Source organism: Merops nubicus, unplaced genomic scaffold (assembly GCF_000691845.1).
Source record: "Merops nubicus isolate BGI_N331 unplaced genomic scaffold, ASM69184v1 scaffold4533, whole genome shotgun sequence".
NCBI lineage: Eukaryota > Metazoa > Chordata > Aves > Coraciiformes > Meropidae > Merops > Merops nubicus.
This window is the reverse complement of record NW_008596771.1, coordinates 15927-43173: the sequence shown is the minus strand read 5'-3', so window position 1 is coordinate 43173 and position 27247 is coordinate 15927. Positions and strand designations below refer to the sequence as shown.

At 38.3% G+C, this 27247-nt stretch overlaps 1 protein-coding gene across 1 annotated transcript in view; it reads left to right on the top strand.

Annotated features, from left to right (window-relative positions):
• The window catches only part of CDC42BPB (CDC42 binding protein kinase beta (DMPK-like)), a 66395-nt gene that overhangs the window by 35907 nt on the left and 3241 nt on the right, over window positions 1-27247 (top strand). The window contains exons 12-33 of the mRNA XM_008936469.1: window positions 461-703; window positions 2351-2461; window positions 2924-3168; window positions 3359-3464; window positions 4037-4161; window positions 4956-5061; window positions 5915-6063; window positions 6683-6777; window positions 6868-6947; window positions 9547-9636; window positions 10081-10155; window positions 10540-10645; window positions 13117-13253; window positions 13887-14026; window positions 15603-15684; window positions 18927-19143; window positions 19530-19592; window positions 22705-23301; window positions 25697-25794; window positions 25901-25985; window positions 26133-26253; window positions 26342-26459. Coding sequence (XP_008934717.1) covers window positions 461-703; window positions 2351-2461; window positions 2924-3168; window positions 3359-3464; window positions 4037-4161; window positions 4956-5061; window positions 5915-6063; window positions 6683-6777; window positions 6868-6947; window positions 9547-9636; window positions 10081-10155; window positions 10540-10645; window positions 13117-13253; window positions 13887-14026; window positions 15603-15684; window positions 18927-19143; window positions 19530-19592; window positions 22705-23301; window positions 25697-25794; window positions 25901-25985; window positions 26133-26253; window positions 26342-26459 — 3189 coding nt within the window. The remainder of the gene's footprint in view (window positions 1-460; window positions 704-2350; window positions 2462-2923; window positions 3169-3358; window positions 3465-4036; window positions 4162-4955; window positions 5062-5914; window positions 6064-6682; window positions 6778-6867; window positions 6948-9546; window positions 9637-10080; window positions 10156-10539; window positions 10646-13116; window positions 13254-13886; window positions 14027-15602; window positions 15685-18926; window positions 19144-19529; window positions 19593-22704; window positions 23302-25696; window positions 25795-25900; window positions 25986-26132; window positions 26254-26341; window positions 26460-27247) is intronic.

Below are 27247 nucleotides of genomic sequence, written 5' to 3'. Positions count from 1 at the left end.
TCGTCTTCAGTTTTCTGAAGAATTTCACAAGATGTTCTGCAGCATCTCACTGCTAGTACAGTGTATTTGATGACTCCCCTGAATGTGGTGTCTGCTAAAACATTCCATTGAAAAAAGATTACTATTGTGCAGTTACATGGCGGTAATCTAAAATTGAGTTGTTAAGAAGTGAGGTGACCTTGTGTAGTCCAATTTATAAGACCAGCTTCTGGAGCACCAAAAGTACTCTTGGAACTGGCACACTAGAAGGAGAATAACTGCTGTCTTGGTATGTTACTGCTGCTGCTTAGCCAGAGGGGGGGGAAAAAAAGTCTAAATTAAGATCAAGAAATAGTATTTAGAAGTTATAAGAGGTGTTTGAGCTTTCAAGTCATGCTTATATAGATCCAGTTCCTTTCTTCTTGGGAAGAATATATGGAGTTCAAATTATTCTTTTTATTATATTTTTCATTTAAACCAGCAACTTGTAGAAGCCTCAGAGAGATTAAAGACACAGTCCAAAGAACTGAGGGACGCCCACCAACAGAGGAAGCTGGCTGTGCAGGAGTTCTCTGAGCTCAGTGAGAGGATGGGAGACTTGCGCTCTCAAAAGCAGAAGCTGTCCCGGCAACTTCGTGACAAAGAGGAAGAGGTGGAAGTGAGCATGCAGAAAATCGATGCTATGCGACAGGACATCCGTAAATCAGAGAAGATCAGAAAAGAGGTAGCTTGATAAACTAGCTAACAATAACATGTTTCAGATGCTGTTTATCCAGTATCTTGTATGTGACTGTGTTGAAAAATTGGGACTGTTAACGATAATCTACTTTGTCCATATGTAAGAAGTGTCCCCAGTAACTCTTCTGTTTTACTTTGCTACAAAATAGATCTTGAATTTGTTTCTAAATGTTTTACTGATGTATCAGGAAATGAACCAAGTCTTCTTTTTTAGTTTGTACTCGGGCTGATTTTAATCCAGAGGAAACTATTCTTACTACATGCCCAGCTTCTTAGTTCTTGTGGTTTGATTCTTATAGACTGATTCATAGTCATCTTGAAACCTAGAAAGCTTAATGTCTTCATGTGATTTAAGGTTGGAGTATTCTGTTTTAATGTATTTTTTCAACTGAATTTTTCTCTTCTGATGGAGGGAAGAATAATGATACAGACTAAATACATGTTTTTCCTTCCTCTGTAGTTAGCCACTGTAGAGAATGTCTGTAATATATATAAGCAAGTTAATTTCCAATTAGTATTCTAGGCAATTTATAGTTTTAGATAAGATGAAGTGGATAACCAGAAGAGGGCATATGAAACAGCTATTGTAGTTAACCCAGAGTGTTTTAATCACTGAAAAATAATCATATTTTAAGTATTTTCTGCATAAAGTGTAGAATAGATATTCAAGAGCTTTATAAACATTGCCAGAAAACTTCTAGCAAATTGAACGTCAGTCTGAAAATGTGAAGAGATGAAGTTTCTCAGGCTTCTATCCATGAATAAGAAGTGGTAGTTAACTGGGAAAGGTGAAGGGTTGTGGCATCACATTTGATGTGTAGGTCTGTGGCACCTTGTCTCTAGAGCAGAGCAGCAAGCACGCAACTGCTATTACTTATTCAGTTAAATATTTCCATGCAAGGCTTTATAGTCTGTCTTTGTTCTCACAAATTCCTCTGTTCTCCCTTCCCTAACAGCTGTATCAATAATTTATTGAGAACATAGACTATAAGTTCATTATCTTGGCCCACAATTCTAAGTACAGTCCTCGCTAGTTGAATTTGAATGCAGAAAACCAGATCTCACTCTTCTGTCATGTTTTAAAACTGTACCACTCTTGGTTGAATTGCAACAGTTGCCTTAGTTGCCACTAAATCTAAACTGCCTTTCTGGTAGCCTTTCTGAAGTCACTAAATGGATCTTTTGTTCCATAATTGCAAAGTAAAAGCATTCAGTGTTTGTGTTTGAAGTTTTTTGCAGTAATTTGCCTCAAAGTTTGGCATTTTTGAGGTGCCTTAGTAGATACTGAGGCATGGACCTGACTTATAAATGAGAGTGTCATCTTTCACAACTGCAATGACTTCCTAGTGCCATTTCCTTCCCTTGGCATTAGCAGCAGCTGTGCAGTTATCCCTGCATATACTTGGTGTAGTTCATACCAGTACAAAAAGTCATATACTAATAGTTTTACTGTCTGAGACAGATGCCTGAACCACTGAAGGTAAAACAATCGTCATCACATTCTGAGAAGGTTGTTACAGTGGTGTAACAAAATATAAGGAAAACTTGCTGTTTATCTGTGTGGAAGAAAGGAAATTAATGATACAGATAGCACTATCTTTTGTTGAAATTACTTAAGTTACTCTTATTACAGCTGGAAGCCCAACTTGAAGAAGTTGCAGCAGAAGCATTAAAGGAACGCAAGCTTCGTGAGCACAGTGAGGTCTTCTCCAAACAACTGGAAAATGAGCTGGAAGCTCTAAAGGTTGTGTGTTTTTTGACAGACGTTTGCTTATGGCACAGGAGATGCAATAGTTTTACTTACTCAACTGTTGATACCTGTGGGAGACTTAAAAGCTACAACATTACTAGAAACCTGACCTAACCTGTTGAGCTATATCTTTTTGCTTGAAAGACTTTAATATCTCATTGGACACTGATGTCTTGAAAATGCCCAGTTTTTATAAATCCTATGTGGATACTAAACCAATGTGGTTAAACCAGACTGTTAAGTCTGTAACCCCTTTGAACCCCCTATTAGGGTCCTGTAAGCAGAGAACTCACTCACAGATCTTAACACTTGGAGACTGGCATCTTTTTAAATCACTCAGTGCCCAAGTAAAATTTTTTCCCAATGCCACCAATTGGACAACTCTAATTTTAAATAATATTCCCAAAATACAAAGGTCATAGTCTGTTCCTGATGGTTTCACCTCTTCTTCTGCAGCTGAAGCAGGGAGGCCGGGCAGCTGGTGCCACACTGGAACATCAGCAGGAGCTTTCCAAAATTAAGTCTGAGCTGGAAAAGAAAATCTTATTTTATGAAGAAGAGTTGGTCCGGCGAGAAGCATCACATGTTTTGGAAGTAAAAAATGTGAAAAAGGAAGTACATGATTCAGAGAGCCATCAGCTTGCACTGCAGAAAGAGATCATGATTTTAAAGGACAAATTAGAGAAAATAAAGCGAGAGAGGTAAGCTTTTGGGCAGGGCTCATTAACTATGATTTCCTTTTTTGTGTATTGCATTGCGTAGGTATCTGTGCAGACTGGCATTCCTCAACTTTACGTTAATTAACTCTGTTTATTCCTTTTTGAAAATCCCAATCTACAGCTTCAGCAGTGTTACAGGATAAGGGTTTCTAATTTTTGTCCCTCTCCTTAGGCACAGTGAAATGGAGGAAACCGTAGGAACAATGAAAGAGAAACACGAGCGTGAAAGATCTATGCTTTTGGAAGACAACAAAAAGCTAACAACAGAAAATGAGAGGGTAATTATTTTAGGAAATGTTTTTAACCAAAATATTATTCTTACTTCATTACTTTCTGATGTCGATGTAGTCTACTCAGTGATCAGAGCAGGATCTGTGAATGATCAGGCAGTATCTGAATAAAACTAATGTTAATGTCACCATATAAATATCAGATTTGGCTAAAGAGTAACTTTAGTGTTTCAGTACTGCTCTTTGTAGGATTGATTCCCACAACTCGCAGGGCACCACTTTCTGCTTTCTTCATGAAGTCCATACAGAGGGAAACATCTACCTGCCTTCCTGATGGCTTACAGTTTAACCTCATTCCCTTCAATGACATCTACTCTTGGGGCTTTTATTTTTTTTTCTTTGGCTTGTGTTGCCTTGTGTGAACTGGCAATGTGTTCTATGCTCAGGAGCTAGTCTCCTGTTTCACAAAAAAAGAAACCCTTCCAGTGTTTTGGTCTGTGTTAGAATCTCCAGATTGCCCAGGTTGGTCTTGTTCAGATTCTGTAGGCATGAAGACATACACATATATAAAAATTCTGAAACTGACATAAGTCACAAGGGAAATTAATTTTTTGTTTCAGCTCTGTTCCTTTGTGGACAAATTAACAGCACAGAACAGACAGCTAGAAGATGAGCTCCAAGACCTAGCAGCAAAGAAGGAGTCTGTTGCTCACTGGGAAGCTCAGATTGCAGAAATTATTCAGTGGTATGTACTGTTTAGAGATCCAGATGGCCACTTCCAAAATTTGAAACATTGACTGGCCTTTTTTTTTTTTTTTTTTTTTTTTTTTTTTAATGTATAGCTAAGCCCTTTCTCTGTGTCTGGGATCTACAAAAGCATGGTACTTCTGAGTGTTGATTAACTGTTTGTTTTCTGCTTCCTAATATTGCTGAGTAGTAATGACAAGTGAAATTGTCAGATGCTGTTAAGTACAAAGAGGGGGTTGGTGTCCACTTGCTTCAGTCTCTAAAGTGATCATTAAATCACCCAGTTCGGAATATTTTGATAAATTCATTCAGGATGACAGTCATGATATAAAAGGTCTCTGTTAACATAGAACCTCACTAGCTGTACTACACAGGCACTTGCACTGAATTCACAGGTCAGTTCCCTCTGTTATTTGCTGTTTCAGCAAGCTGTGTGCAAGTATTTTCAGTACGCAAGACAAGAAGGACTTGAAGGTAGCCCTTATAAAAATTTAGCAAGCAATATGTAGATCATGTTCCTAACAATGACAGTGAATCTCTGCAGAACTCACTGATGGCCGAAGGGAAACTTCAGTTTCCCTAGCAACTGCCTCAATCAAGGGAATCAGCTAAAAGAAAGTCTGAGGCAGACAATCTAAGATGTATTCATTTTTTTGTGATTAGGAGAGTTTTCCATGCTCTTCCCATTTCTGATAAGTCCAGTGTGGACACTCTTGGTTATTTGGTAGTACAGTACTTGGTGCTGTGAGCCACAAGACTGTTAAGTAACAGGTTTTTGTGATTGCACGACAGGGTGAGTGATGAGAAGGATGCTCGTGGCTATCTCCAAGCATTAGCTTCCAAGATGACAGAAGAACTAGAATCATTGAGAAGTTCCAGTCTGGGGTCACGAACACTGGTAAGAAAATAGCAAGTATTCAGGGTGTCCAGTGGATGCCTAAGAAGTTACATTTTTGGTTTTAGCTATCTGTTCATAATCAGAATTCTTTTCTAATAAATCTTCTGCTCTGTTTTCTAGTTTTTTTTCTAGGTATTCTGATCAGAATTTTATAATTAGAGGGGGAGGTTGTTTCATAGTAGTGTCTGCCATCACAAACTACTTTAAACAATATTGAGGAGAAAAGAAACAGTGACTTAAACCATCAAAGGGGAGTAGAGAAATGTACCTCACAACATTAGATGCAAGTGAACAATTTTAATTGCTGTTACAGTGTCATGACAAAGTCAGTTTCCTTTTGTGAACAAGTATTAGCTGGTTGGTATTGTTACAAAGTAGTGGCACACTGAGACCATGTAGACCATGTTTCTCAAGACTCAGATGATTTAATTGTTTTCATGTTTCTTCCACTCTTGGTATCTTTTAGATTAGTATTAGATTAAATATTGACATTTATCTCATGTTTGGAAGTCTAGTATGTGGCTGTGCAAGATTTATAATCTTTTCTAGGTTGGACAATGAAAATCAGCCATTTTCACTGGGTTTCCTCAGTTTGACTTCCGTGCTCAGTAATTCAGCATTTTTATTTCAACCATATTGTGTTAGTGGTGTAACCAATACGAAAATTGCTCATTACTTCATTATTCTGTAACAATGTCTGACTATAGACTAATTTCCATGCAGCAGGTATGCTGTCCGTAACTAATTAGAAGAGCATTCTCTGAACCATTGTGAAAGCTAATTTATGTCTTTGGACAAGAACTGAAATATCTTTAGAGAGCTGATATTAATATTCAGTAACTTACTGCAACAGGATCCGCTTTGGAAAGTGCGACGCAGTCAGAAGCTGGATATGTCAGCTAGGCTGGAATTACAGTCTGCCCTTGATGCAGAAATCCGTGCCAAACAACTAGTTCAAGAAGAGCTACGAAAAGTTAAAGATGCAAACATATCTTTTGAAAGGTAATAAGGGTTCTGGTACAGTTTGGGTTTTAATGTACTAGTCTAAACTGCTGATTAGAACAGTCACAATGTTCATAAAATGTCCCCATGTGCTCGGGTTGTTGGACTTTGACAGAAAGGTCCCATTCTACAGATGACACATTTCTTATATAGTCAAATGAGAACTGTAGAAATTTCTTCCAAGTAAACATTTGAGTACCGTGAATAGCTTGGTAATAAGGTACAGATCTCAGGCAACTGAAAAAAAAAAAGGATAAGAGCACATACAATGCAAATTCAATACCTTTTCCTAGACTAACTGGAGAGTAGACTTATTCTTGGGAATTAAAAGCCAAACTACTATTAGAACAATTTAGTTTGGCAGATATTTGCAACGATAGCAGGAGTCTCAAGTATAGTTTTCACTATCTAGTCAGGTAATGAGGTGCCAATTCAGGGAAAAAATTATTAATCAGCCTTAAAAAAAAAAATATCCACCACCACTTCTCAAAACTGGAGAAAAAAACCCCATGATTTTCCAAAACTGAGATGTGGGAACAGAAATGAAGAACCCTGTACACTGTTTTTTTTCCTTTTGAGATATTTCGGATCGCTTTTTGACCATATTGTGTTGCTTTAGTAAATTAAAGGAATCGGAAGCAAAAAATAGGGAACTGTTGGAAGAGATGGAAGGCCTGAAGAAAAAATTGGAAGAAAAATACAGAACAGATTCAGGTAATTAAATTTACTGTGTTTTAACAAAGGAGTTCTAACATCACCTGTAATGTTGCCTTTTAGTTAAGCCTGTTCTGCTTTGGATTTTAGGTCTCAAAATTCCAGACTTTCAAGATTCCATTTTTGAATATTTCAACACCTCTCCTCTTGCACGTGATCTTACTTTCAGAGTAAGTTATTACATAAAATAACTACAAAAGTGAGATAACTGAATTATATTTTTGTTATGTAAAATTAATACTAGGGCACTATGTAGCATGTTTGGATATGATATATTAGCCAAATTAGCATGACACAGAATTGGGTGCCTAGTAGATGTCAGATTGCTTGGCATTTTCTAGAGAAGTTGGCATCTCTGGGAAATATTCCCAGAAGTTCACATTAATTACTTGCCATTCTAGCTTATTTGTTTAAGTTAATGTCAAATGTTTGTCTAAATAATCTATATTTAGGATTCCTTGGAAAGGCTGGCGCACACTTTTACAAATCAGGGATTAAATGTTTTGTGGTTGGAAGGTGCTGGTTAATACAAGGAAAAGTATTCAATAAAGTTCAAGGAGTATTGAAACAGATATGTAAAATTGTTGGCTACAGATCCTAATGGAGTGGTTAGAGTAGAAGGAACTGGGAAGAGAATCAGAGGACCCACAGATGTTGGTATAATAAGCTTGTCGTGACACACCCTCTGATCCTTAGAAAACTAATCATACAAATCAGGGCTGCAAGTGGGCGTTTCACTTTAAAAGGTTTGTACATTCCCAGAGGAAGCAGCTGCTAAATGCAACATTGAGTCACATTTCCTTACTTCATGAACTCCTGATCCCTGAAGATTTTCTGGGATGTTTTCTGAAAAAGAAGACATTTTAGGATAAAACCCAAGAGCTTCAATTGGAAAGAATAATCTGTTGTGTTTACGGAGATGAGTTAAAGGGGCTCATGTGAAAACTTTTATCAGTCTGGTCAAATTCTATTTCTGAAATGTGTACTCTTTTTTTTTTTTTTCACATTGTCATATTTGCTAAAAAGAAAGCCTATGGATATATTGTGATATTTGCATACATTTTGTGTGTGTGCTATTCCCAGTCAAAAAAAAATGTCCATGCTGGCTTTCTTGCTGAGGCAATAGAAATGTGCCATGTGGATTCAGTGGAGGGAAGAGAGAGAAACATCATATATGCTACTAGTTGAATAATAATTTTTATCTACTGACTTTGATATTTTAAAACATTGCTTTTAAAAGTACCGAATAAACCAGTAACATGTAGAATATCAAGCCCATAACTAATCAAGATTCCTTTCTACACATATGGCAATAAATACATAATCACTATGGAAATGCAGTTAGCATTTTCTGGTGAATTACATTAAAATATTGTGCTTAATGACTTCCATTAACAATTTTTTTCACATGTATCATAAAGATAGTCTGTGTCATCTGCTCTGGGTTAATTTAGTTTTAATAAATATCATTTGGCCATATAAAACATTTTATTTAGGTAGCCTACTAATATTCTATCTGAAGTTTTCCTGTTGGGTGATAAGTGATCATTTTTATCCCTCATATCTGTCACAACAAAGGATTCTGTTTCTTCTTCGTCTACATCTTCTCTGCTAGCCTTTTGGGAAGAAGTAAGTTTTTGGTAGTAGTTTTGTCTCTGTACTTTGTTGTGACCTGTCATAGTAAAGATGGCCTTCTAAAACTAGATATTTTGCTTCCTTAACTTCTCTATAATTTAATCCACTAAATAGATCTAGCTTAGTTTTCTTTTAATATCTCTTTACAGGCTTACTATTTTGACTGTGTGCCTAAAGCTGAATCATATATTAGCATTTTTAAGTACTTCATATTGCATAATGGTACAATCTGATCTTAAATGGCCCAGCCCTACCAATCAATTCATAATAAATAAATAAATTAAAAAAAAACAACAACAACCAACCCAAATACCTGAACATATTTCGTGAGCTAACAGAACTTGAGACATCTTCCTGTCTAAACTGGCTGGGAAGTGAGTGATTCATTACTTGTTGCCTTTAGTGCTAATTACATCATTTATGTGAAGTCTAATCTGATGTTTGTTAATCATAATTTTCATTGTGTCCTCAGAGTACAGTAATGCAGTATCCTACTTCCACACCCAGCTTCTTTAGCTCTGGAGTTGTAGCACAGTTCCCCCTTGTGCTGGCAATTAGTAGTTGCTAACTTAAGTGTGAAATTAATAGAAGATATGTAATCGATATTAGTGTTAAATTGTAGTGAAATGTAAGACAGTGTGATTAAGTAGACATGATTCCTGTAACGACAGAGGCAAACCATTTTTAAACAACTTTTTAAAAGATTGAGTGGTACTACTTTAAGAATTTTTCTGTGGTAGAATTGATGGCTGCTGTATGCTAGAAAAATCCTAACGTAGTAAGGTACTATGAGAAATAAGCTATTTTATGGATGATTGCCAAGCTTTTCAAACATCATTCCATACCTGCATGGAAGAGATTAGACATGGCCTTGCTGGGAGAAGGCAGCTGTTACAGCATTTGTGCTGCTTACTGTGAGGTATTGCATTTCAGTACTTCCAGCTTTATAGCTCTTCCATCAGGTGGCAAGGTTTGTTTTGAGGAAAGGTTTTTTTTTTCAGAGTGAAAAGTTGTTAGTTGTATGTGTACTGCACATAGAAATCAGTGCTGGGTTTTGTTTCCATTTTGTTGACACGAGAACACTGCATCAGACCTGTGGTATCTAATCTAACATGGTTCCTGTCACTTTTGCAGACCAGTTCTATTAGTGAGCAAGACACGCAGGGTCCCAAGTCAGAAGTTTCACCATCTACTTCAGTTGTAACTGCAGAGCAACAACAAGAAGTAAGAGAGCCGTTATTTTACCCTGAAGAGTAATTTGCTAGCAAGCTTCTCTGTCTTGTTCGTAATAAATACGTATTGCAGCATTCATTATGAAGAGGCAGGATTGAATGTTGCTTATTTGCAACGTGTCAGTGGTAACTGCACCTGCTTTGAGGACAGTTGCAAATGAAACCTTTTTGCTGGCTCTGTGTATGTTGATGTATCTCATTTTCACATGTTTTCTGTATTGCTGCTTCTTCGTTAGTGTGCAGGCTTTCCTGTGAGCGCTTTAAAACACAATCTCCTTCTATTCAATCAGAATGGTGACGTTTATGGCAATTAAATTTTTTATAATGTTCAAAAAAAAAAAGAAAAAAAATTAGAAAACAATAAGCTTTGACACCCCAATCTTGCAACAAATTCTTGAAGCCTCATTTTGCTCAATTACAGTTTTTTGTGATTCAGGAACCAATTCGGCTTCAGAGGATGCCTGCTGCTTCTTCCCCCACCATTCAGTCCATTTCTCTAGCTGTACCAAAGGTAGGGGGGCTGTGCTAACCTTACTCTAAAGAACAAAGGAAAAAAAAATCATTTCTAGATTAGCTCTCCATGTTTGTTCTTGTCCTGTTTGGGTTTGGTGTGTGTGTGTGTGGTAGGTCTGTGTTTTTAATCAAATGTTTCCAAATGCAACTTGATGGGTTTTCATTTGTCAAAAGGGATGACAAAGAATATTTGATTGTAGGTTTGGGTTTTAGTGTCCTGTAGCGTTGGAAATAAAACTGTTACTGTGTCTAGCAGCACTGAAAAGAAGCCCAGATTTCATAATGTACATTGTGATATCCTGGAGGGTGGTGGAGGGAGATGCTTGCATTACCCAAGTACAGAAAGTTAAAAGTTATTTTTTATCCCAAATGTATCTTTCAGCCTAAAGCTCACCAGCTCAACATCAAGTCGTTCACAAGCCCTACCCAGTGTAGCCATTGCACCTCTCTTATGGTGGGATTAGTTCGACAAGGTTACGCCTGTGACGGTGAGTCTGTTGACCTTTTTATATTTTCAGCAAGTCTCTGTAAAAATCATCCCAAAACACTGATGTATTTTAACACAACCATTTCTTTGGCAAGGGAATCATAGGGATGGCTGCCAGTGAATGGTTCTCCTTTCCTTTGCATCATCATCAGACGTCTCAAGTCGAAGAATTAATTTAAGTCCTCATGATTCCCTTTCATATTACTAGTGAATTTTGCTGCCATTAGCATTGTTGTAGTGTCAGTTGTGGGAGGAGATGGGGAAGGCAGTACTGCTTTCTGTTTCTGCAGTGTCGAAGGCTATGGAAATGCTCTGGTAACATGAATATGAGTCTGTTTTGTACTATCCTGTTTATAAGCCCTGTACGTTAGGAGGACCATTTACTAGGTTTTTGAGCCTATAGTCTGGCTTGCTGTCTGTTAGTTTTATTTAAAATGCTTTCTCTGATGTCTGCGTCACTGTTGATTTCCTGTTTGAGTATATGGAGATATTTTTATTGGATAATACTTACCTGTATTACACATGAAGTCAGTAAGTAGTCCACAAATCTGTTGAAGACACTACAGTATAAATAAACTTACTGTATTTCTGTGCCCAGCTTAGTTCCTGTTAGTGACACCCTCTCCACTGATACCTTCAGTATCATATTCAAGCAGCCTCATCTGCCCTTCAGGACTTTTCTTCCTGGCAGATCTGCTGGTGGCACTTCTTCCCCAGGAGCACCTATCACTCTTGCAGCAGCTGTCCTGGCACCGCCTTTTGTCGCCTGTTGCTGGCAGTTCTGAATTCTTGTTTTGCATCTCTTCTTGCAAGTTTGAAACACTCTTTTTCCCTTAGTATAGCTATCAACTTTGCTCTTTTTTTTTTCCCATATATTTTGATGAAGCTCTGTATCACTAGTTTCCCAGATTGCCTCTTCTACTCCAGATCTTGATAGCAGCAGAAAAAAACGAGAATCACATTGGCTTAACAATAGAAATGACTCCACTAAAGCAAACTTTTGCCATATTCCACTCCCAATCACTTGCTTTTCCCAATTCCTCCTCTTTTTAATGCTAGAGACCATGGTAAAATATAGCTGCACTTCCAGAGGCCCATGAAACTGGCTGTATCCTGTGGATTTTCCCTGTTCTGCAACCAGTGTGCCTAGATGTGCATAGTCTAAAATAATTATGATGCCTTCTGAAAGAGCTGAATTTATTATCTGGTCTTGGGGAGCACCTACAGTACTTTCATGCAAGATTTTTTGGTAAATCCTGTCTTCCTGGGAGCAGACTGTAGCTCAAAGGATGAGCCAGGCAGCCTGCTCTGGGCTGCCCTTTCTCCTGGCTGTTCCCTTGAGCCTTAGGAGGAGGAGGGGGTTAGTAGCCCAGTCTGTGGCTCTAGGAGATGCAGGCTGATTCCAGGTTTTCTGGAATCTTTTGACCCTTTATAATTACAGGGTTAGATGTGCATAGAGTATCTATCAGATGCCCACTTCATAGAATCATAGAATTATTCAGATTGGAAGAGACATAAAAGATCATCCAGTTCCAACCACCCTGCCGTGGGCACTAGACCAGGTTGCACAGGTTGCTCACTTCTGAGAATATGGTTAGGAGGAAGCACAGAATAGATGACAGTGCCGTGCCGCTCTCCTGCTGCCTTCCCAAGCCTACTGGTAGAAACAGGGCAGCTAGGACAAACCAGGCAAGATCTGTGGAAAGATCTGGCCTGTAAACTGTGGGTCAGATGCCTCAATATAATTCATTATATCATTAATTCATTCCACAGTTCTTGTCTGTCTCATGCGAAGTGGCATATATTCTCAATATTTTCTGTGTAGTACTTCTCTGTGAAGTGCTCTGTAAACAAGAAACCTAGAGACCTCTGCCCCTTGCTGGTGCAGCAAAAAGTGTTACGAAGTGGTGGACATGGTAAGAAAGGGTGCAATGATTAGTAAAGACGTTTGCTTTGTATTTGAACTCTGATATATACATATATATATATCTTTATTTTTTGGTCAGTTTAGTTTTACTTTTTCTTTGCAGTATTCTTGCCTATTGGAATCAAACTAAATACCTACTGTATTTATCTTGTCTCTTATCAGTGGCCTGTTATTTTTGTTTCTCCTTTATTAATATTTTTTTCCTTCTGTGAAATGGGTTAGCTGCTGCTTAACACCAGTGAGGCTGGCCAACTCCTTTCCTTCTGGAAAATGCTTTCATAAGTTGCATTGAAATGTAGGCTCAGTTCCTGCCCTTTATGGAAGTAGAGGTCTTAAAAGAGAAAACAGAAGCAGTTTGGAGAATTTCATACAATATCTAGGTCTGTTCGTTCCTTTAGCACAGTGGGCTATTGCAATATTTGACTGCCAGCTTCAGTGTGATTAATTAATTTGCTGAGCATAAGCATAAGGGTAGACTACATTAATCTCCTGTTCTGATTGACTCATACACACATTTCACTGTGGATTTTCTCTTTTGTACTTAGTGTGTTCATTTGCATGCCATGTTTCCTGCAAGGATAGCGCACCTCAGGTCTGCCCCATACCCCCTGAGCAAGCCAAAAGGCCTCTTGGAGTAGATGTGCAAAGAGGAATAGGAACCGCCTATAAAGGTTATGTCAAGGTAATATTATAATTATATAATATAACATAAGACAAGGTAATATTATTATAATATCTTGTCTTTTGTTCTTGGACAAGAGAAGAGTAGTGAGCTCCACTTGGAGATATGCAGCTTGGAACCTCTGAGTATGTTTAAAAGATGTCCTGAATTGTGCTAAAACCTTAAGGCTTTGTGCACCATCTGTGTAACTTATTTTACCTTTATTGCTTTAGATGTGGGAGAAAGAGTTGGGTTTACTACAAGAGCTAAAGCTTAGTAGATTGGTAGCTACAATGCTCATAAGCAGTGGGGGGTGGAGGAGAGCATGCGTTAAGGAAGAATTTCTGTCATTGCTGATGTAAGCATAATATAAAGCTAAACTGTCCTACCATTTTGACACTTGTGGAATATACAAGTCCTGTTGTGTGTCCTCATACTACCTAATGTATTTATTAAATTGTAACATGGAATGGTTGAATTTGAGGGAGGAAAAATGATTGCTTGATTACTTTGATATTTTTCACTCTGTTTTGAAGGGCAAGTAGAAGGTATTCTAATTCCATTGATCTAAGTATAAGCTTTTCTAAATGTCCCTGCTTTCTGTGTCTGCTACATGTGCTTACATTTAATAAGCAATCAGTTATTTATACACAGGTCCCAAAGCCTACAGGAGTTAAGAAGGGATGGCAGAGGGCTTATGCAGTTGTCTGTGACTGTAAACTGTTCTTATATGATGTGCCTGAAGGGAAATCCACCCAGCCTGGAGTTGTTGCAAGTCAAGTCTTGGATCTCAGGTTTGTATTATACTGACAGAGTAGAAATCCTCTGTATCTTTTTCTAACAGGAATATGTATTTATAGCACACAAGAAACCTTTAGATCACAAGAGCTTTTGGTCTGAGAAGACCTGTGTGTTCTGTATATAGTCTGCAGCTAAGTTTAGACTGAATGAGTTGTCTCAAGAAGTCCCTTAAGTGACTTTATAGTCATACTGCAGTCACTAATATTTACAGTATTAGCATGCTTCTTCCTACAGTTCGGTATGCACACATGAAAAACGAGTAGACTTTGGTAGATTGTTTTCTCTCCCCTGCACTCTGGCCTCAGCATTGAGTCACAGATCATCCCCTAGCCAGTAATTTCAGGAACATTAAAAAAACTGAAGTCATCTTTAGCAAAGCACTAACTAATGTACGATACAAGTGGCTCTGACCCTGCCTTCTCACAGGAGTTATTTTTTCACAGTGAACCATTCAAACCACTGAATACAGTCTGCAAAAGATCTGAGACTTACATTGATCAGAATAACCCAGAAGTGGTTGTTTCGTTTGTTTGATTTTTTTTATTTGTTTATGGAAATATCAAGGAAGTGTAATATCTTTAAATGTTACAGCACCTTCTATCTCTGTTGAATATGAAGTTTGCATTCACAAGCACTTTGATTTATATTTTTTCTGGACAGCGGTACCGTAGGGTTGCACCGGTACTGCTGCTGTTCTGTTCTCACCTTTATTCTCTGAGAACTGTCAGTGCTGGCGCTCTCTGACGTGTCGGCAGTGGGAGCAGAAGCATGGAAGTATTGCAGATAACAGCATTCACATCAGAACATGGCTTGAAGCAATGCAGCCAGATATTATACCAACTGTCCCATGCTTTATTTGCTCATTGTAGCTGCCTCTTTGAGTCTGTCTTCTGAGGATTCTTAGATGTTTTAATAGACATTAACCACCACAGCTATGAATTCTAGCATGGGCAAGTTTCAGGAATTAGTATCATCTTTACACTAAAATTGCCAATTATGGTGATCAACTTGGTCAAATTCAGTTTAAAAAGGCTTGTGTAGACAAGCCCTCTGGGGTGGAGCACTCTGAAATGCAGAAGTTGTTCTGATGTCTGTTTATTTTACTGTAATAGAGAATAAAATCTAGCCGTTTTGAAAACCCTTATTTGAATCCCACGAACTTTAATTATGTTGCCAAGAGCTTTTTATGTGATTTTTCTTTTTTTCCAAAGGCCCCTCTCTTGCTACACATTGAGGTATGAATTATTCATTTCTAATGTGTCTGCTGGGCTGGAAGAGCAATATTTTTGCTGCTAATTGTAGAGTAGGTGTGGTTGGTAAACCAAAACTACACAAAGCCACCCCATTTAACTTTAGATGGACTGAGTTACACGTACTGAATGCTGTAGAAACATAACTGAAGCTTATCAGTTGTTTGGGTCAAGGATGGTTAGAGCATAATGAAGCAATTGTGACCTCTGTGTAGTGTTAGGAGATTGCAGCCTATTGAAACTGTTGTGATATCAATTAGCATTAGCTGAATAACGTTAACATGTCCGTGTGTGTGATTCTTTTGCTCTTTCTCACTAGAGATGAAGATTTTTGTGTGAGCTCTGTCCTAGCATCAGATGTGATACACGCAACTCGTAAAGACATCCCTTGTATATTCAGGGTACGGTTACCAATTTACTCTTAAAGAAATTAAGAGCTAAATACCAGTGTTTTGTTTTGATAATAAAGTATGTTACCCCTATTTAATGATTATTAAGTTATGCAAAAGCATAAGAATTTGCAAGGGCTGCTGAAACACGTAGAACAACACTGTGGTACTCCTCTTAAAACTGAATTGTAAAGAACAAAGTTATCCTTTTGCTACTTCCTTGTATCTAAAGTTGGGCGTTTTATATTTTCTTGATTATAATTCAGTATATTTTTGTCTCCTCTTCCATTGATATTACCAGATCCTGCTTTTTCATTCTTGGCATTGGGCTCTTGCTTTAGGAACTGATGCTGGGTTGTGCTCACTGATTCTGTTTTGCCATGTATTATCTTTGTATAAAAATATACATCTGAAATTTCAGTTTCCTTAATTTCATAGTTAAGTGTAGTAGAAAAAAATAAGATAATTAGGATAGTTATAATATCCTCTTTGATGTATTTTCTACTTGAACACTGCGTTTAGTTTATCACAAGAGGAATTTCTTTCCTAGGTTTTATGTGAATTATATTTAATTTGGAATTCTAAAATATAGAGCAGAGTACAGTAGTAGCCAGTGTCTGTAATCCCTTACATTTGAATACTCAGTGTTTTCAGCATCTCTGATCCTCAGTCCTTTAGAATCAAGTCAGTGGAACACGGAGGCCGAAGAGTTGATGCCGACAACTGATCCTAATTTGATCCTTTAGGGTTTTGCTCAGGAAATGTATTTGCTACTGGAATGCTTCTGTGGCTTTGCTTTTCTGCTTTTTTTTAGAAATATTTTCTGCAGTGGACTTTCATCCCTTAGTTTACTACTACTTTTACCTTCATTTTCCTCTTGTTTCTAAATGTTTTGTGTTTTTTTTAATACCCATCTCCCTGCTTTCTTCTTAAATTACCTAATGTGGAATACTATGGGAAAGGACTTCTGAGGAGAGAAAATGAGCTATGTGGAGTGGGGGTTGATTCATTTAAGAACAAGGCATCCATACAGTTTAGCCTGCCTGACTTACTGCTCTAATTTCTTCCTGCAGTTTTTAACTGAAAGGGTATCTAAGAAAAAAACTTGCCAGATATCCCCATGTAGGAATACTTGCATGGATAGGCATGACAGAATGTCTCCATAGTTCGATCAGGTTTTCCCCTACTAAAGAGATCTGATGAATTAACTGGAAGCCTGGTGTGTGAGTGTATCCATTTAGATACCCTATTGACAGGGACCAGAGAAGATGCTGCCAAAATTCACCTCTTTTGTCAGTTTTATGTCCTTCTAAAGAAGGAATCTCTAAAACCAGAAACCAGTTTCTGATGCAAGAGTCTCTATTTTCTCAATTCCATTTAATTCTATGTTCTAGTTCTATTTATGTCACGTTGCTGACATAATGACATAGAACAGCTTCTACACCACAGTTAAAACTGTTGCTTTACGTCATCTGTGTAAAAATGCAGTCTTCCTTTCATATATGTTATTTCACATAACATGCAATGGTGTTTTGTGACCCACTAAAGACAGATTTTAATTTCTTTTGAGTTTCCCACCAGCAGAAGGCTGGTGAAATACCAGCATGCTGCCAAACACTAAAATATTGCCACCTCTGACCCCCTATGAAATCCAGAGGAGGAAGAACTTGTGTCAGACTCTAACATCTCTCCTTGGTAACCAGTTTTTAAAGCTGGATGTTAGGGCATCATGGCATCCAGACACTGCAGTCTGAGCACTGCCATTAATACATTTTCAGTAATACTGTAAGAGTGTCTGTAGTGGCATCCTTCCACAGCTTAGCAGTTTGAGTTAAGAAGCACTGAGTTTCATAACAAGTACTGGATTTTTGCATGATGAATAACACTAGGTATATTATAACTGACTTCTATTTTTTTTTGTGTTTGACTGCACATAAGGTGCCACCTTTAAAAGCCTGAGGAGTAGTACATGGTGGTACTTCAAAGGGAAAACCATAGCTGAAATCTGGTTGGGCTTTGTTTTCAAATATAGAAATATTATCCATTATGCCTCCATCCATTTTTAAAATATTAATGCTAAGTTATGGTTTAGACATGAACACAGCTTGATGCAGAGTTATTAGATCTGTGAGCAATTGCAAACTACTCAGTTCTTTTCCTACTGCTCATCTCTTTCATCTTACTTCTGGAATTCTGTCTTTGATATCTTATTGTCCCAAGTTTACTTTCAGATGGATTTTATTTTAAAGATGAGTATTGATGCTTAGTTCACTCCTTCAGAAAGTGTATAGTTGCATAACCACATCACCTATCTTTATGGTGATTTTCTTGCCAAGGCATGAGGGCCAAAGGTGTGTTATTCCACCTATGACTTGTTACAGCCTTCAGTTTTGCACTTTGCACCTTTTGCTGCTTTATTTCTCTTTATTGTTACTATAAAAAAGTGTTGTAAGGGCTGATACTTACTGATGGGCTGTCTGTGACTTGAAAGCATAGTTCCCATGATCTCACAAACCCTTTGATCTCTTCATACTGGACACAAAACTAATGTTACAATTAGGAAGTACATATTTCAGGCAACAGAATTCCTTGATAGTTTTTCTACAGTACATTCTGCTTTGAAATCTGTAAGACAATTCACCTGAAAATTCGGTGAAGCCATTGTGGGTTTCTTTTAACATAGGAAAGTGGGAGAATGCAGTAGTTCAGTCTCAAAAGACTGCTTTCCTCTAGAGCTTATAATGCAGATCTGATGTGCTCTTCCCCCTGGACAAATATTTTGAAAGTGGAATAGCAAAATCAAAATCTAGAACTGATCACAGCAATGCCATTTGATTTAAATGTATCAGACTCAGGAAGGATATGTCATTTTCAGTAAGTTATTAAAAGGTGATGGGGAAATAGATTGGGACAAATTATGGCATGCTACTGAAATTCCAGTTCAGAGCAGAAAGGAGACTTTTACTGCTCTGTATTGATTATTTTAGGAGAAGAATGTAGCATTCCTTGCCCATATTTTAGGTTTCAGAATGATTAAGACTGAGTATCTTTAAACAAAACCACAGTGGCATGTGCAGTGTCTTTTGGAGGCACTGTGGCTGTGTCGTATGTGAGCTGTGTTACATTCCCTCAGGGACATGATCACACTGTTATGAAATTGTGTATTTTACTTCTGTAGTTCTGTGAAGTATGTATTACTGAGGAAAAGGGCTTTTATTACTCTTAATAATTTCACTTTGTCTGTCTGTTAAAAGGTGACAGCTTCTCTCTTAGGTTTGCCTTCAAAGTCTTGTTCTCTACTGATCCTGACGGAAAATGAGAATGAGAAGAGAAAGTGGGTTGGAATTCTAGAAGGGTTGCAATCTATCCTGCACAAAAACAGACTGAAGAACCAGGTTGTGCATATTCCACAAGAAGCCTATGACAGTACACTGCCTCTTATTAAAGCAAGTTTAGCTGCTGCTATTGTAGGTATGTTTGTTTTAACTTTCACAAGTGTGTAAGGGTGGTTGAAGTTCTTAGATGGGCTTCTGTGGTAAGAACAGTGACATCTTGAAATGTCAGCTGAATTCTTTCATAGGAATTTAAGAAAGGGGGGAAATGCTAATCTTGTGTTGCTAGTCAGATTTCTTCATCCACTCAGTAATTAATGCTTTTTAGTGGTTTAGCACGTTGTTTTAGCAATACAGTATATAGCATGCCTTTGACAGACTGTGTGAACTTAAGCAAAATTGATTTGCTGTTGAAAATCTGTTTGTCCAGATTGTTTTTGCAGCTACTCAAAGCAAACAGCGTGTTTTAAAGATAAGATCAAGTGTAGCTGAATTAATAGGCTGTTTTTTTCCTCCCTGGTTTAGATCGAGATAGGATAGCCATTGGTTCTGAAGAAGGACTGTATGTGATAGAGGTGACCCGTGACGGTAAGCTCGGCCATAATGCATGCAGTAATTACATACAGAATAATGAACTCCATAACTTTTAGTGCTGGTAGAATATAGGTTACAGAATAGTCCTTCATGTGTAGTAAGCATTAAGCACTCGGTTAAATGATGAGACAGAAAAGTGAATGTGAGATATAAGCACTAATTTGGTCATTATCATTACATTCAGTTGACTGGCTGAAATTAAAGGGATGAATTACTGGGCATATTCTGACACATTCTCACCTTAACTGTGTTCCCACAGCAGGTAGCAGAATGCTTCAGCACACAGAGCACGCACAGCACACACAGCAGCAGTTGATGCACAGTGAATTATCAGGCACTTATTAAATAGAACTTGAATTGAGTGAGAAAGATATGGAAACAGACTTGTTCCAGCCTGCACCATCAGAGGACTCAAACTGCCATGAATTAGAAGTTAACCCATGCAAGCAACACAAGAGTTGGCCACAACCAATGATGGCCAAAGCAAATGCCTTGCTTTCCCCTTCCCATTATCTCTTGATTTCACTGACCCCCATGTTTCCTCCTGAACCTGTTTTTTCCTTCCTGCTCTTAATGCAGTCTGCCTTCTGTTTTGGGAAAAATTGATTCAGTTTAGTTTTGTTTTTTAAAGACTTCACTATGTCCTTTCCAGAAATTCATACAGAGTGTGCTTCAGGTGCCACAGCAAAGAGCATGCTGCACAGTCACTGGGCAGCCCAGGAATATCCCTCTGTTGCTGAGTTATTTGGCATCACAGCTAGGCAGTAAGAGAAGCATTTTTCCCTTTAACCTGATACACTGAGTGCAAACACCAGTAACAATAGGAGATGTGCCTTGGTGTGGTGGGCAAAGCATGGAGGCCAGAAGGATTACTAGCACGTGAGCACGGGATCATTTGGAGTCAATCCATACAAAATGTAATTTTAAACATGGAAAAGCAAAGAACATGGCTGGTAATTTTGCAGTCTGCTTTCAAAGCAAGATACAGTTTTTTTGAGCAAACAAATGAAAAAGATAGTTGAGTTAAACTCAATTTGTAGAAGTCAAGTAATATATTCCTAAGAAGCACTGCAGATTTAAAATACAGTAATCTACAACTACTTGTCCATTCCCAAGTTTCCATAGGAAATGCTAGTTATTTCCTTCTCTATAGGATTGTTTCTGACAAAGTACCTAATACTTTCTTCATCTATATTTATAACCCTTGAGCTTAGGTTTTTCTGCTGTCTTTAACAATCTGGGAGTTGAGGACGTTGACGTCAGTGATACAGATTTGTAAAATTAAAAGGTGCCTTTTGCAACTTTGGAAAAATCACTGAGACTCTCCTGGAATATCCCTTTGACTGTTTTTAGTCATTGTCATTCAGATTTCAAAAATGATATTTCTTTAAGTTTAGCCTTGATGGCAGAATTTGAATTTCCTTTTCTTTGCAATTTTGTTTGTGGCTATTTGAAAGTTGGTTTTCACTCATGCCAGAACTTGCTTTTCAATGTAAAATAAAGCAGTGAATAAAGGTTTTTAAAGTCTTACTTGACTTACAGAATCAAATTAAGTCAGGGTTGTGGTTTTGGGACAAAAAGCAAAATGTTATTGCTCCCTCTTGCTTAGAATAAGTCATTGCCCAGTTCCAGGAGAACCTCCTTTATATACATGGAGACAGAAGATATTTGAAATTCTTTTTAGCAGTAATAAATGCCGTTCCTTTGAGTAAACTTCAGTGGTCACCAATCTGTAAGTAGTTAGATATAAACATAACTTAGATGCAAATAATACCAGAGATTCCAATCCAGCTTCTTGCATAAAAGAAAATTGTGCATTTAATTTGAAAGCCCATACAATTATCTGCATCACTGTGTCATATGTAAATATGAAAATTAATTATCAGATTTGGTTTTAAGTTGAAAGTTTTGCAGGAGTTTTCTGTGGCAAATTTCAGTGTGTTTAATAGCATTTTTATAAATTGTAATATCTTTCTCATTTTATGCCAGTTGTAATTTTCAGTGTTAATTAATTGCCAGCTGCTTATATTGAAGGTCTTTCACAGAACATTTCTTCAGACATATCATCTACTTATGCAAGCACAAGGACACCACAAAAGCTTTTTTTAGATCACTTTGTGATCTAAACAGACAAAGTATTTTTACAAAGTATACAGAATTTGGTAACTCAGCTAGGTTACTCAACTATTACTGAAAAAAATGCATGTAATTTCCAGTTTTTTTTTTTTTTATTAACATTCAGAAATACAGAAAAATGGAAGTGACATTTTAATATAATTGGCTTATGTGTTTTCTGTTGCCTAGTTCAGAAGTGCTTGGTCTCTTCTGTTTGTACCCCAAGAAATACTACTTTCTTGAAAGTGCCTGTATACCCACGATCCCCAAAGCAGAACACATTGTACCTCAGCTGCCTCTAACCCAGGTTTAAAAAACCCTTCAAATGGTGAAACTCCTCACCTTCTATGGTAGGCTGACTTGTTCTTACTGTGAGAAGGCTTTTCCTGATGCCTGTCCTAAACCTCTCTTCCTACAGTTTAAACCTGTTCCTTCTTATCCTTCCCCATCACACACAGCATTTTTTGCCTTTCTATATAGATGTTTAATACCCACTTACTGGACTCCTTTTGCATATGGTTGAGACATTTGCCAACAGTACAGCATTTTGTACCCTCAGTTATCAGCATTAAATACTTTATTTCTTCTTTTTATGTTCTGCTAATTGGGTCTTCCTCCATAATTTACTGAGGATGCTGATATTTTCCTGAAGGTGGGACCCATTTCAGAAGATAGAGCATCTTGCAGTGTATAGAAGATACAGATATTATTACGTAAATGTTTTTCTCCATTTATCCCAGATGTTAAGTAGCCTTTTCCTACAAAGTGTTGCTGAGACTTTGTATAAATAGAGAGTGTTGCAGAAATGCTTTGTTCCATTGCTTGTTGTGAGAATTAATCATGGAGCATGGAACATGTGTAATAAATGCTCTTTGTTGCCTGGTGTGTCTCTGTGTTCACATTGGTTTTCAGAGGCCAGTATGTAACACTGCAGTGTTTCCAGCCCTGGTGGGTGTCCTGTTTCACTGACGGCAGCTCGTTTCCTTTCCAGTGATAGTCCGAGCTGCTGACTGCAAGAAAGTCTACCAGATAGAGCTTGCTCCCAAGGAGAAAATTATCATCCTCATCTGTGGTCGGAACCATCACGTTCACCTTTACCCCTGGGCCTCTCTGGATGGGTCAGAAGGAAACTTTGACATTAAGCTTCCAGAAACTAAAGGCTGCCAACTGATTACAACCGGAACACTAAAGAAGAGTTCTTCAACTTGTTTGTTTGTGGCTGTCAAACGACAAGTTTTTTGCTATGACATTCACAGAACTAAACCTTTCCACAAAAAATTCAGTGAAATTCAGGCTCCAGGAACTGTACAGTGGATGACAGTGTTCAAGGACAAGCTGTGTGTTGGCTACCAGTCTGGGTTCTCTCTGTTGACCATCCAGGGAGATGGACAATCTATAAACCTGGTAAATCCTAATGACCCCTCGCTTATCTTCCTCTCACAGCAGTCTTTTGATGCCCTTTGTGCTGTGGAGCTCAGTAATGAGGAATACCTGCTTTGCTTCAGCCATATGGGAGTATACGTCGATTCGCAAGGTCGAAGGTCACGCATGCAGGAACTAATGTGGCCTGCAACTCCTGTTGCCTGTAGTATGTATATGTTTTTCTGTTGCCATATCCCTGTTGCTGCTTTACTTGTCTAAAAATAATCAGCATTGTATTCTATTTTGCTTTGATTTGTCTTCCAATACCTACAGTTTAAATTTTGATGAGTTAACAGGATATGTAGCTCTTCCTGATGGTACTTTTGGACTTGGCAATCTTCTGGGCTGAGATCCTGGATACTGCAAGAAGAGAAACTCTGTCTTCTTACAGGACACAAAACAAGAAGTAACGGCACACAAAATAACATTTGCAGAGAGTAGTCCTGGGTGCAAGACAGTGCAAGCTACCAATCTGTTAAATTCTGTAGATTTTTCTCCTTTTGGTTTCATATTGTAGGGAGAGAATTTCCAAAAATATGACCAGGTCAAGAGTAATTTTTCAACCACTGTGCTAGTTAGAACAGAAGGACATGCAGATCATTTGTCAGTTTTTGGTAGTCAAAGGCAGTTAAAAGTCAAAGGCAGATAAAACCAGGATTTCTTTTTGGATCTCAAATAGCAGTTAAAATGTTTTGAATGACTGAAGGCAAGAAATAGTGTTTTCTTTAAATAGTACAGTAAGCAGTTAGATGCATGTTGGTTTGATCAGGTCAGGCCCTCATAGCAGTTTGTTTAATTTTAATTGTCTTGAACTGAAATTGTTTGCTTGCTTTACTCTGACCTACTTTTGTACAGAAGCCTGAAGCAGAGGCCCAAGGAAACAATGTAGTTGCAAATTTACTTTAAAACACCATTGGCCCAAGCTAACGTTTCCTTTTCCTTTATCAGCTTTACAGTTTTTTGCATTTCAGCAAATGAGACTTGCTAGTTAATGGTTTTGTCTGTTATTATTAGAAGCTGTTCTTACTGTAAACTGTGTTTATAGCATTCTTGGATGTGCAGTCCTGAGTGGTGTTGGCCCAGGGTTGGTTTTGTATAACTTCTTCCGCTGCCAAAGGAAGCTGGATTGATTCCTCCCTCCTCAGTCCTGGTGTCTGTTACTAGTGATGGGGTTTTTTTAACTGTCCATCAAAGTGTAAATGGTTCTTCCCCTGTTGCAGTTTCTGCTGTGGTAAAGGACCGTGGATACGAAGGAAAATTTGTCTCTAGGGCATTCAGTTCCCTCATGCTAGGAGAGGCCAAGGTCTGCACTAACACAGCCATATCCCTTATCTTGGGTGGCCTGTCTACGTGTCCTGCTCAGTGCACTGGTTCTGTGCTGAGTCAGTGTGGGTGTTGTGGGCCTGCTTAGCTTGACGTTTGGAGCCAGCAGGTCTCGGAGCAGTAGTGTGGGCAAGCCCAGTGCAGGCACTGATGTGTGTCTCTGGGAGCCAGTTGAGATATGATCAGGCTCCTCAGTTCTTATGGTAAGTGCTGGCCTTGGCTGCAAGCTGGCCAGGCAGAAGCAGTTGGTGTTTCCATCTGGTGCTCAGTGGTCTCCCTTGATTTGGACATCCAAGCCAGCTATGACCCCGTGTATATAAGTACTTGACCATAAATCACTTCTGCGATACATATTTATAATAGTTGTGCACAGTTTTCTGTGAATGAATTTAAAAAATAGCACCATAACCTAAATTTGGTTTTTCTAAGAAGATTCTGTGATGTGTTAAGTGTCCTGCTGGGTTATTTTCCTTTGTTTATTGAAGCAGCTCTTTCCTCTATTAAATCCCATAAATTTATAGTAACTGCTCTTTACATCAGGACACACTCTTTACATGAGCAGAAGCATGTGGATATGAAGCTCTAGGGACCTCTGTTTTTCATTTGACCTTAAGTAAACTTGTCTGCTGATGCCTTTTATGCTTTGTAAAAAAAAAAAAAAAGGTTGAAAAGAGAAAATGGGATTGTGTGCTTTAAGCATTGTGACATTTTTCTGTTAACCTGATGAAAGCAACCCATACATGAATATCTAAAGCTAGATAATTAGTGAAAGAGGAAGGAAACTGAGAACAGATCTGCATCGTGACTTCATGACCCACCTCACAGATGGTGGCCCTCTCTTCTCCCCTGCACACAGCAGATGTATAGTTAGTTTGGTGCTTCTGAAATGAAGTCATCTGCATCTGTAGAAAAGCTAGCTTCTCACTTCCTACCAAGTAGCAAATCTGTATGCCTCTGAAAACTTTAGAAGCCATTTTGCAGTATCATGAAATCATAGTTTGAAGTTTAAAAATACCAAAAGGGTCAAATTTAAACCTTCCTGTGATGCTGCCAATTGTCTTTAGGAAATCTGTTATCACAAATACATCTGTTTGAAACTGGGGCTGAGAAAAAGTGTTATAAAATGTATCTTGCACATAGTGGAAAACTTCTAACTGTTGAAATTTGCTGAAATATATGTCAGTTCTGGACGACTGGAAACCACAATAGGGTTTTCTGTTTGTTTTTAATCTATACAGGTTGCAATTCTTCATACGTAACAGTGTATAGTGAGTATGGTGTTGATGTATTTGATGTTAACACTATGGAATGGGTCCAGACTATTGGCCTACGAAGAGTAAGTAATATTCTTTGAATATGGAACTTAATTGGGTTAATTCCAAATGAGCTGTTTCTTCACAGTATAGGCTTATGTTAATTCTCTGCCTCCTTCCTCAAAACAGATCAGACCACTAAACATGGATGGCACGCTGAATCTCCTTAACTGCGAGCCACCAAGACTAATATATTTCAGGAACAAGTTTGCAGGTGAGTGCTGAGCAGGGGGAGAAACGGGGAAGTGATGCAAAGCTAGCTGGGTGATTTTAAGCAGTGTTACTTTTGCGTGAGATGAAACTTGGATGCATCTAGGTCAACCTGTACCCGTGTATGTGAAATTGCATTGTGATCTTACAGCAGGAGCTGTCCTCAGTGTACCAGAAACATCTGACAATAGCAAGAAGCAAATGCTTCGCACTAGGAGCAAAAGAAGATTTGTGTTTAAGGTTCCTGAGGAGGAGCGGTTACAGCAGAGGCGGTAAGAGTGTGGTGGTGCCGTGTGCTGTGCAGAGCCGTGGTGGCAGAGGCTGGGAATGCTAATGGTAAAAACCGCTCTGTTCTTTCAGGGAAATGCTTAGAGACCCCGAGCTAAGGTCAAAGATGATTTCTAACCCCACAAATTTCAACCACGTGGCTCATATGGGACCAGGAGATGGAATGCAGGTTCTGATGGACCTCCCACTGGTAAAATACATTTAAAAGAGAAGGAAATACATGTGCATTTGTTCTTGCCCAGAAAAACCGTGTCGATGAGCTGTATGGAGTTCAAGTATTATCTCTGTATCAAATTATTCTTTCAATCATCATGAGAAAGGTGAACCTTCCTAATGTGCAATGCTTCTAAATACTGTGCAAGGAAGTACTGTTAGCTGACTTAGGAATGAGACACGGAAAGAAATAGCACTGCCAGGAGCTTGTTAGTAATTGTAAATAATCAGTCTCTCCTCCTTCCTTTTTCTTGTTTGTCTTCTTAAAATAACAGAATGAATTTCCTTCCCCCTCATCCTCTCAACATTCTGCTCTGATATCACCTCCAACAGGCTTTGAGCACATCTGTCACACGAGCCCTATCTCTACTGAAATCTCTCTCCAGAGTGACCATTCCTCACTGCAAGGCTCCCCTCTGCTTTCTTCCTCTTCCTGCCCCTTCTCTGCTTTCCTAGCCAAGGGTAGGAGTAGCTACAAACTGTTAGGAACTGGAGTGGTGTGCCTGTGGCATTTCGCCAATTCTAGAGCAAAAACAAGGGGAAAAAAACTAATGCTGCCGAGGTAACTAACGTGCATGTAAGTTGCAGTGTTTTATAACATTTTTTAAATTTTGTATTTAACAAATGCAGCATTTTGAGAGCTATTTTAGTGTTAAGTCCCTGAGAGGAAGGCGCAAAGATGCACTTTTATGTTCTGTACCCTCCATTTCATAGCTGCTAGTCAGGCTTTCTCTCGTCCTTCTCAGCTAGCCCAGATGAGGTGAA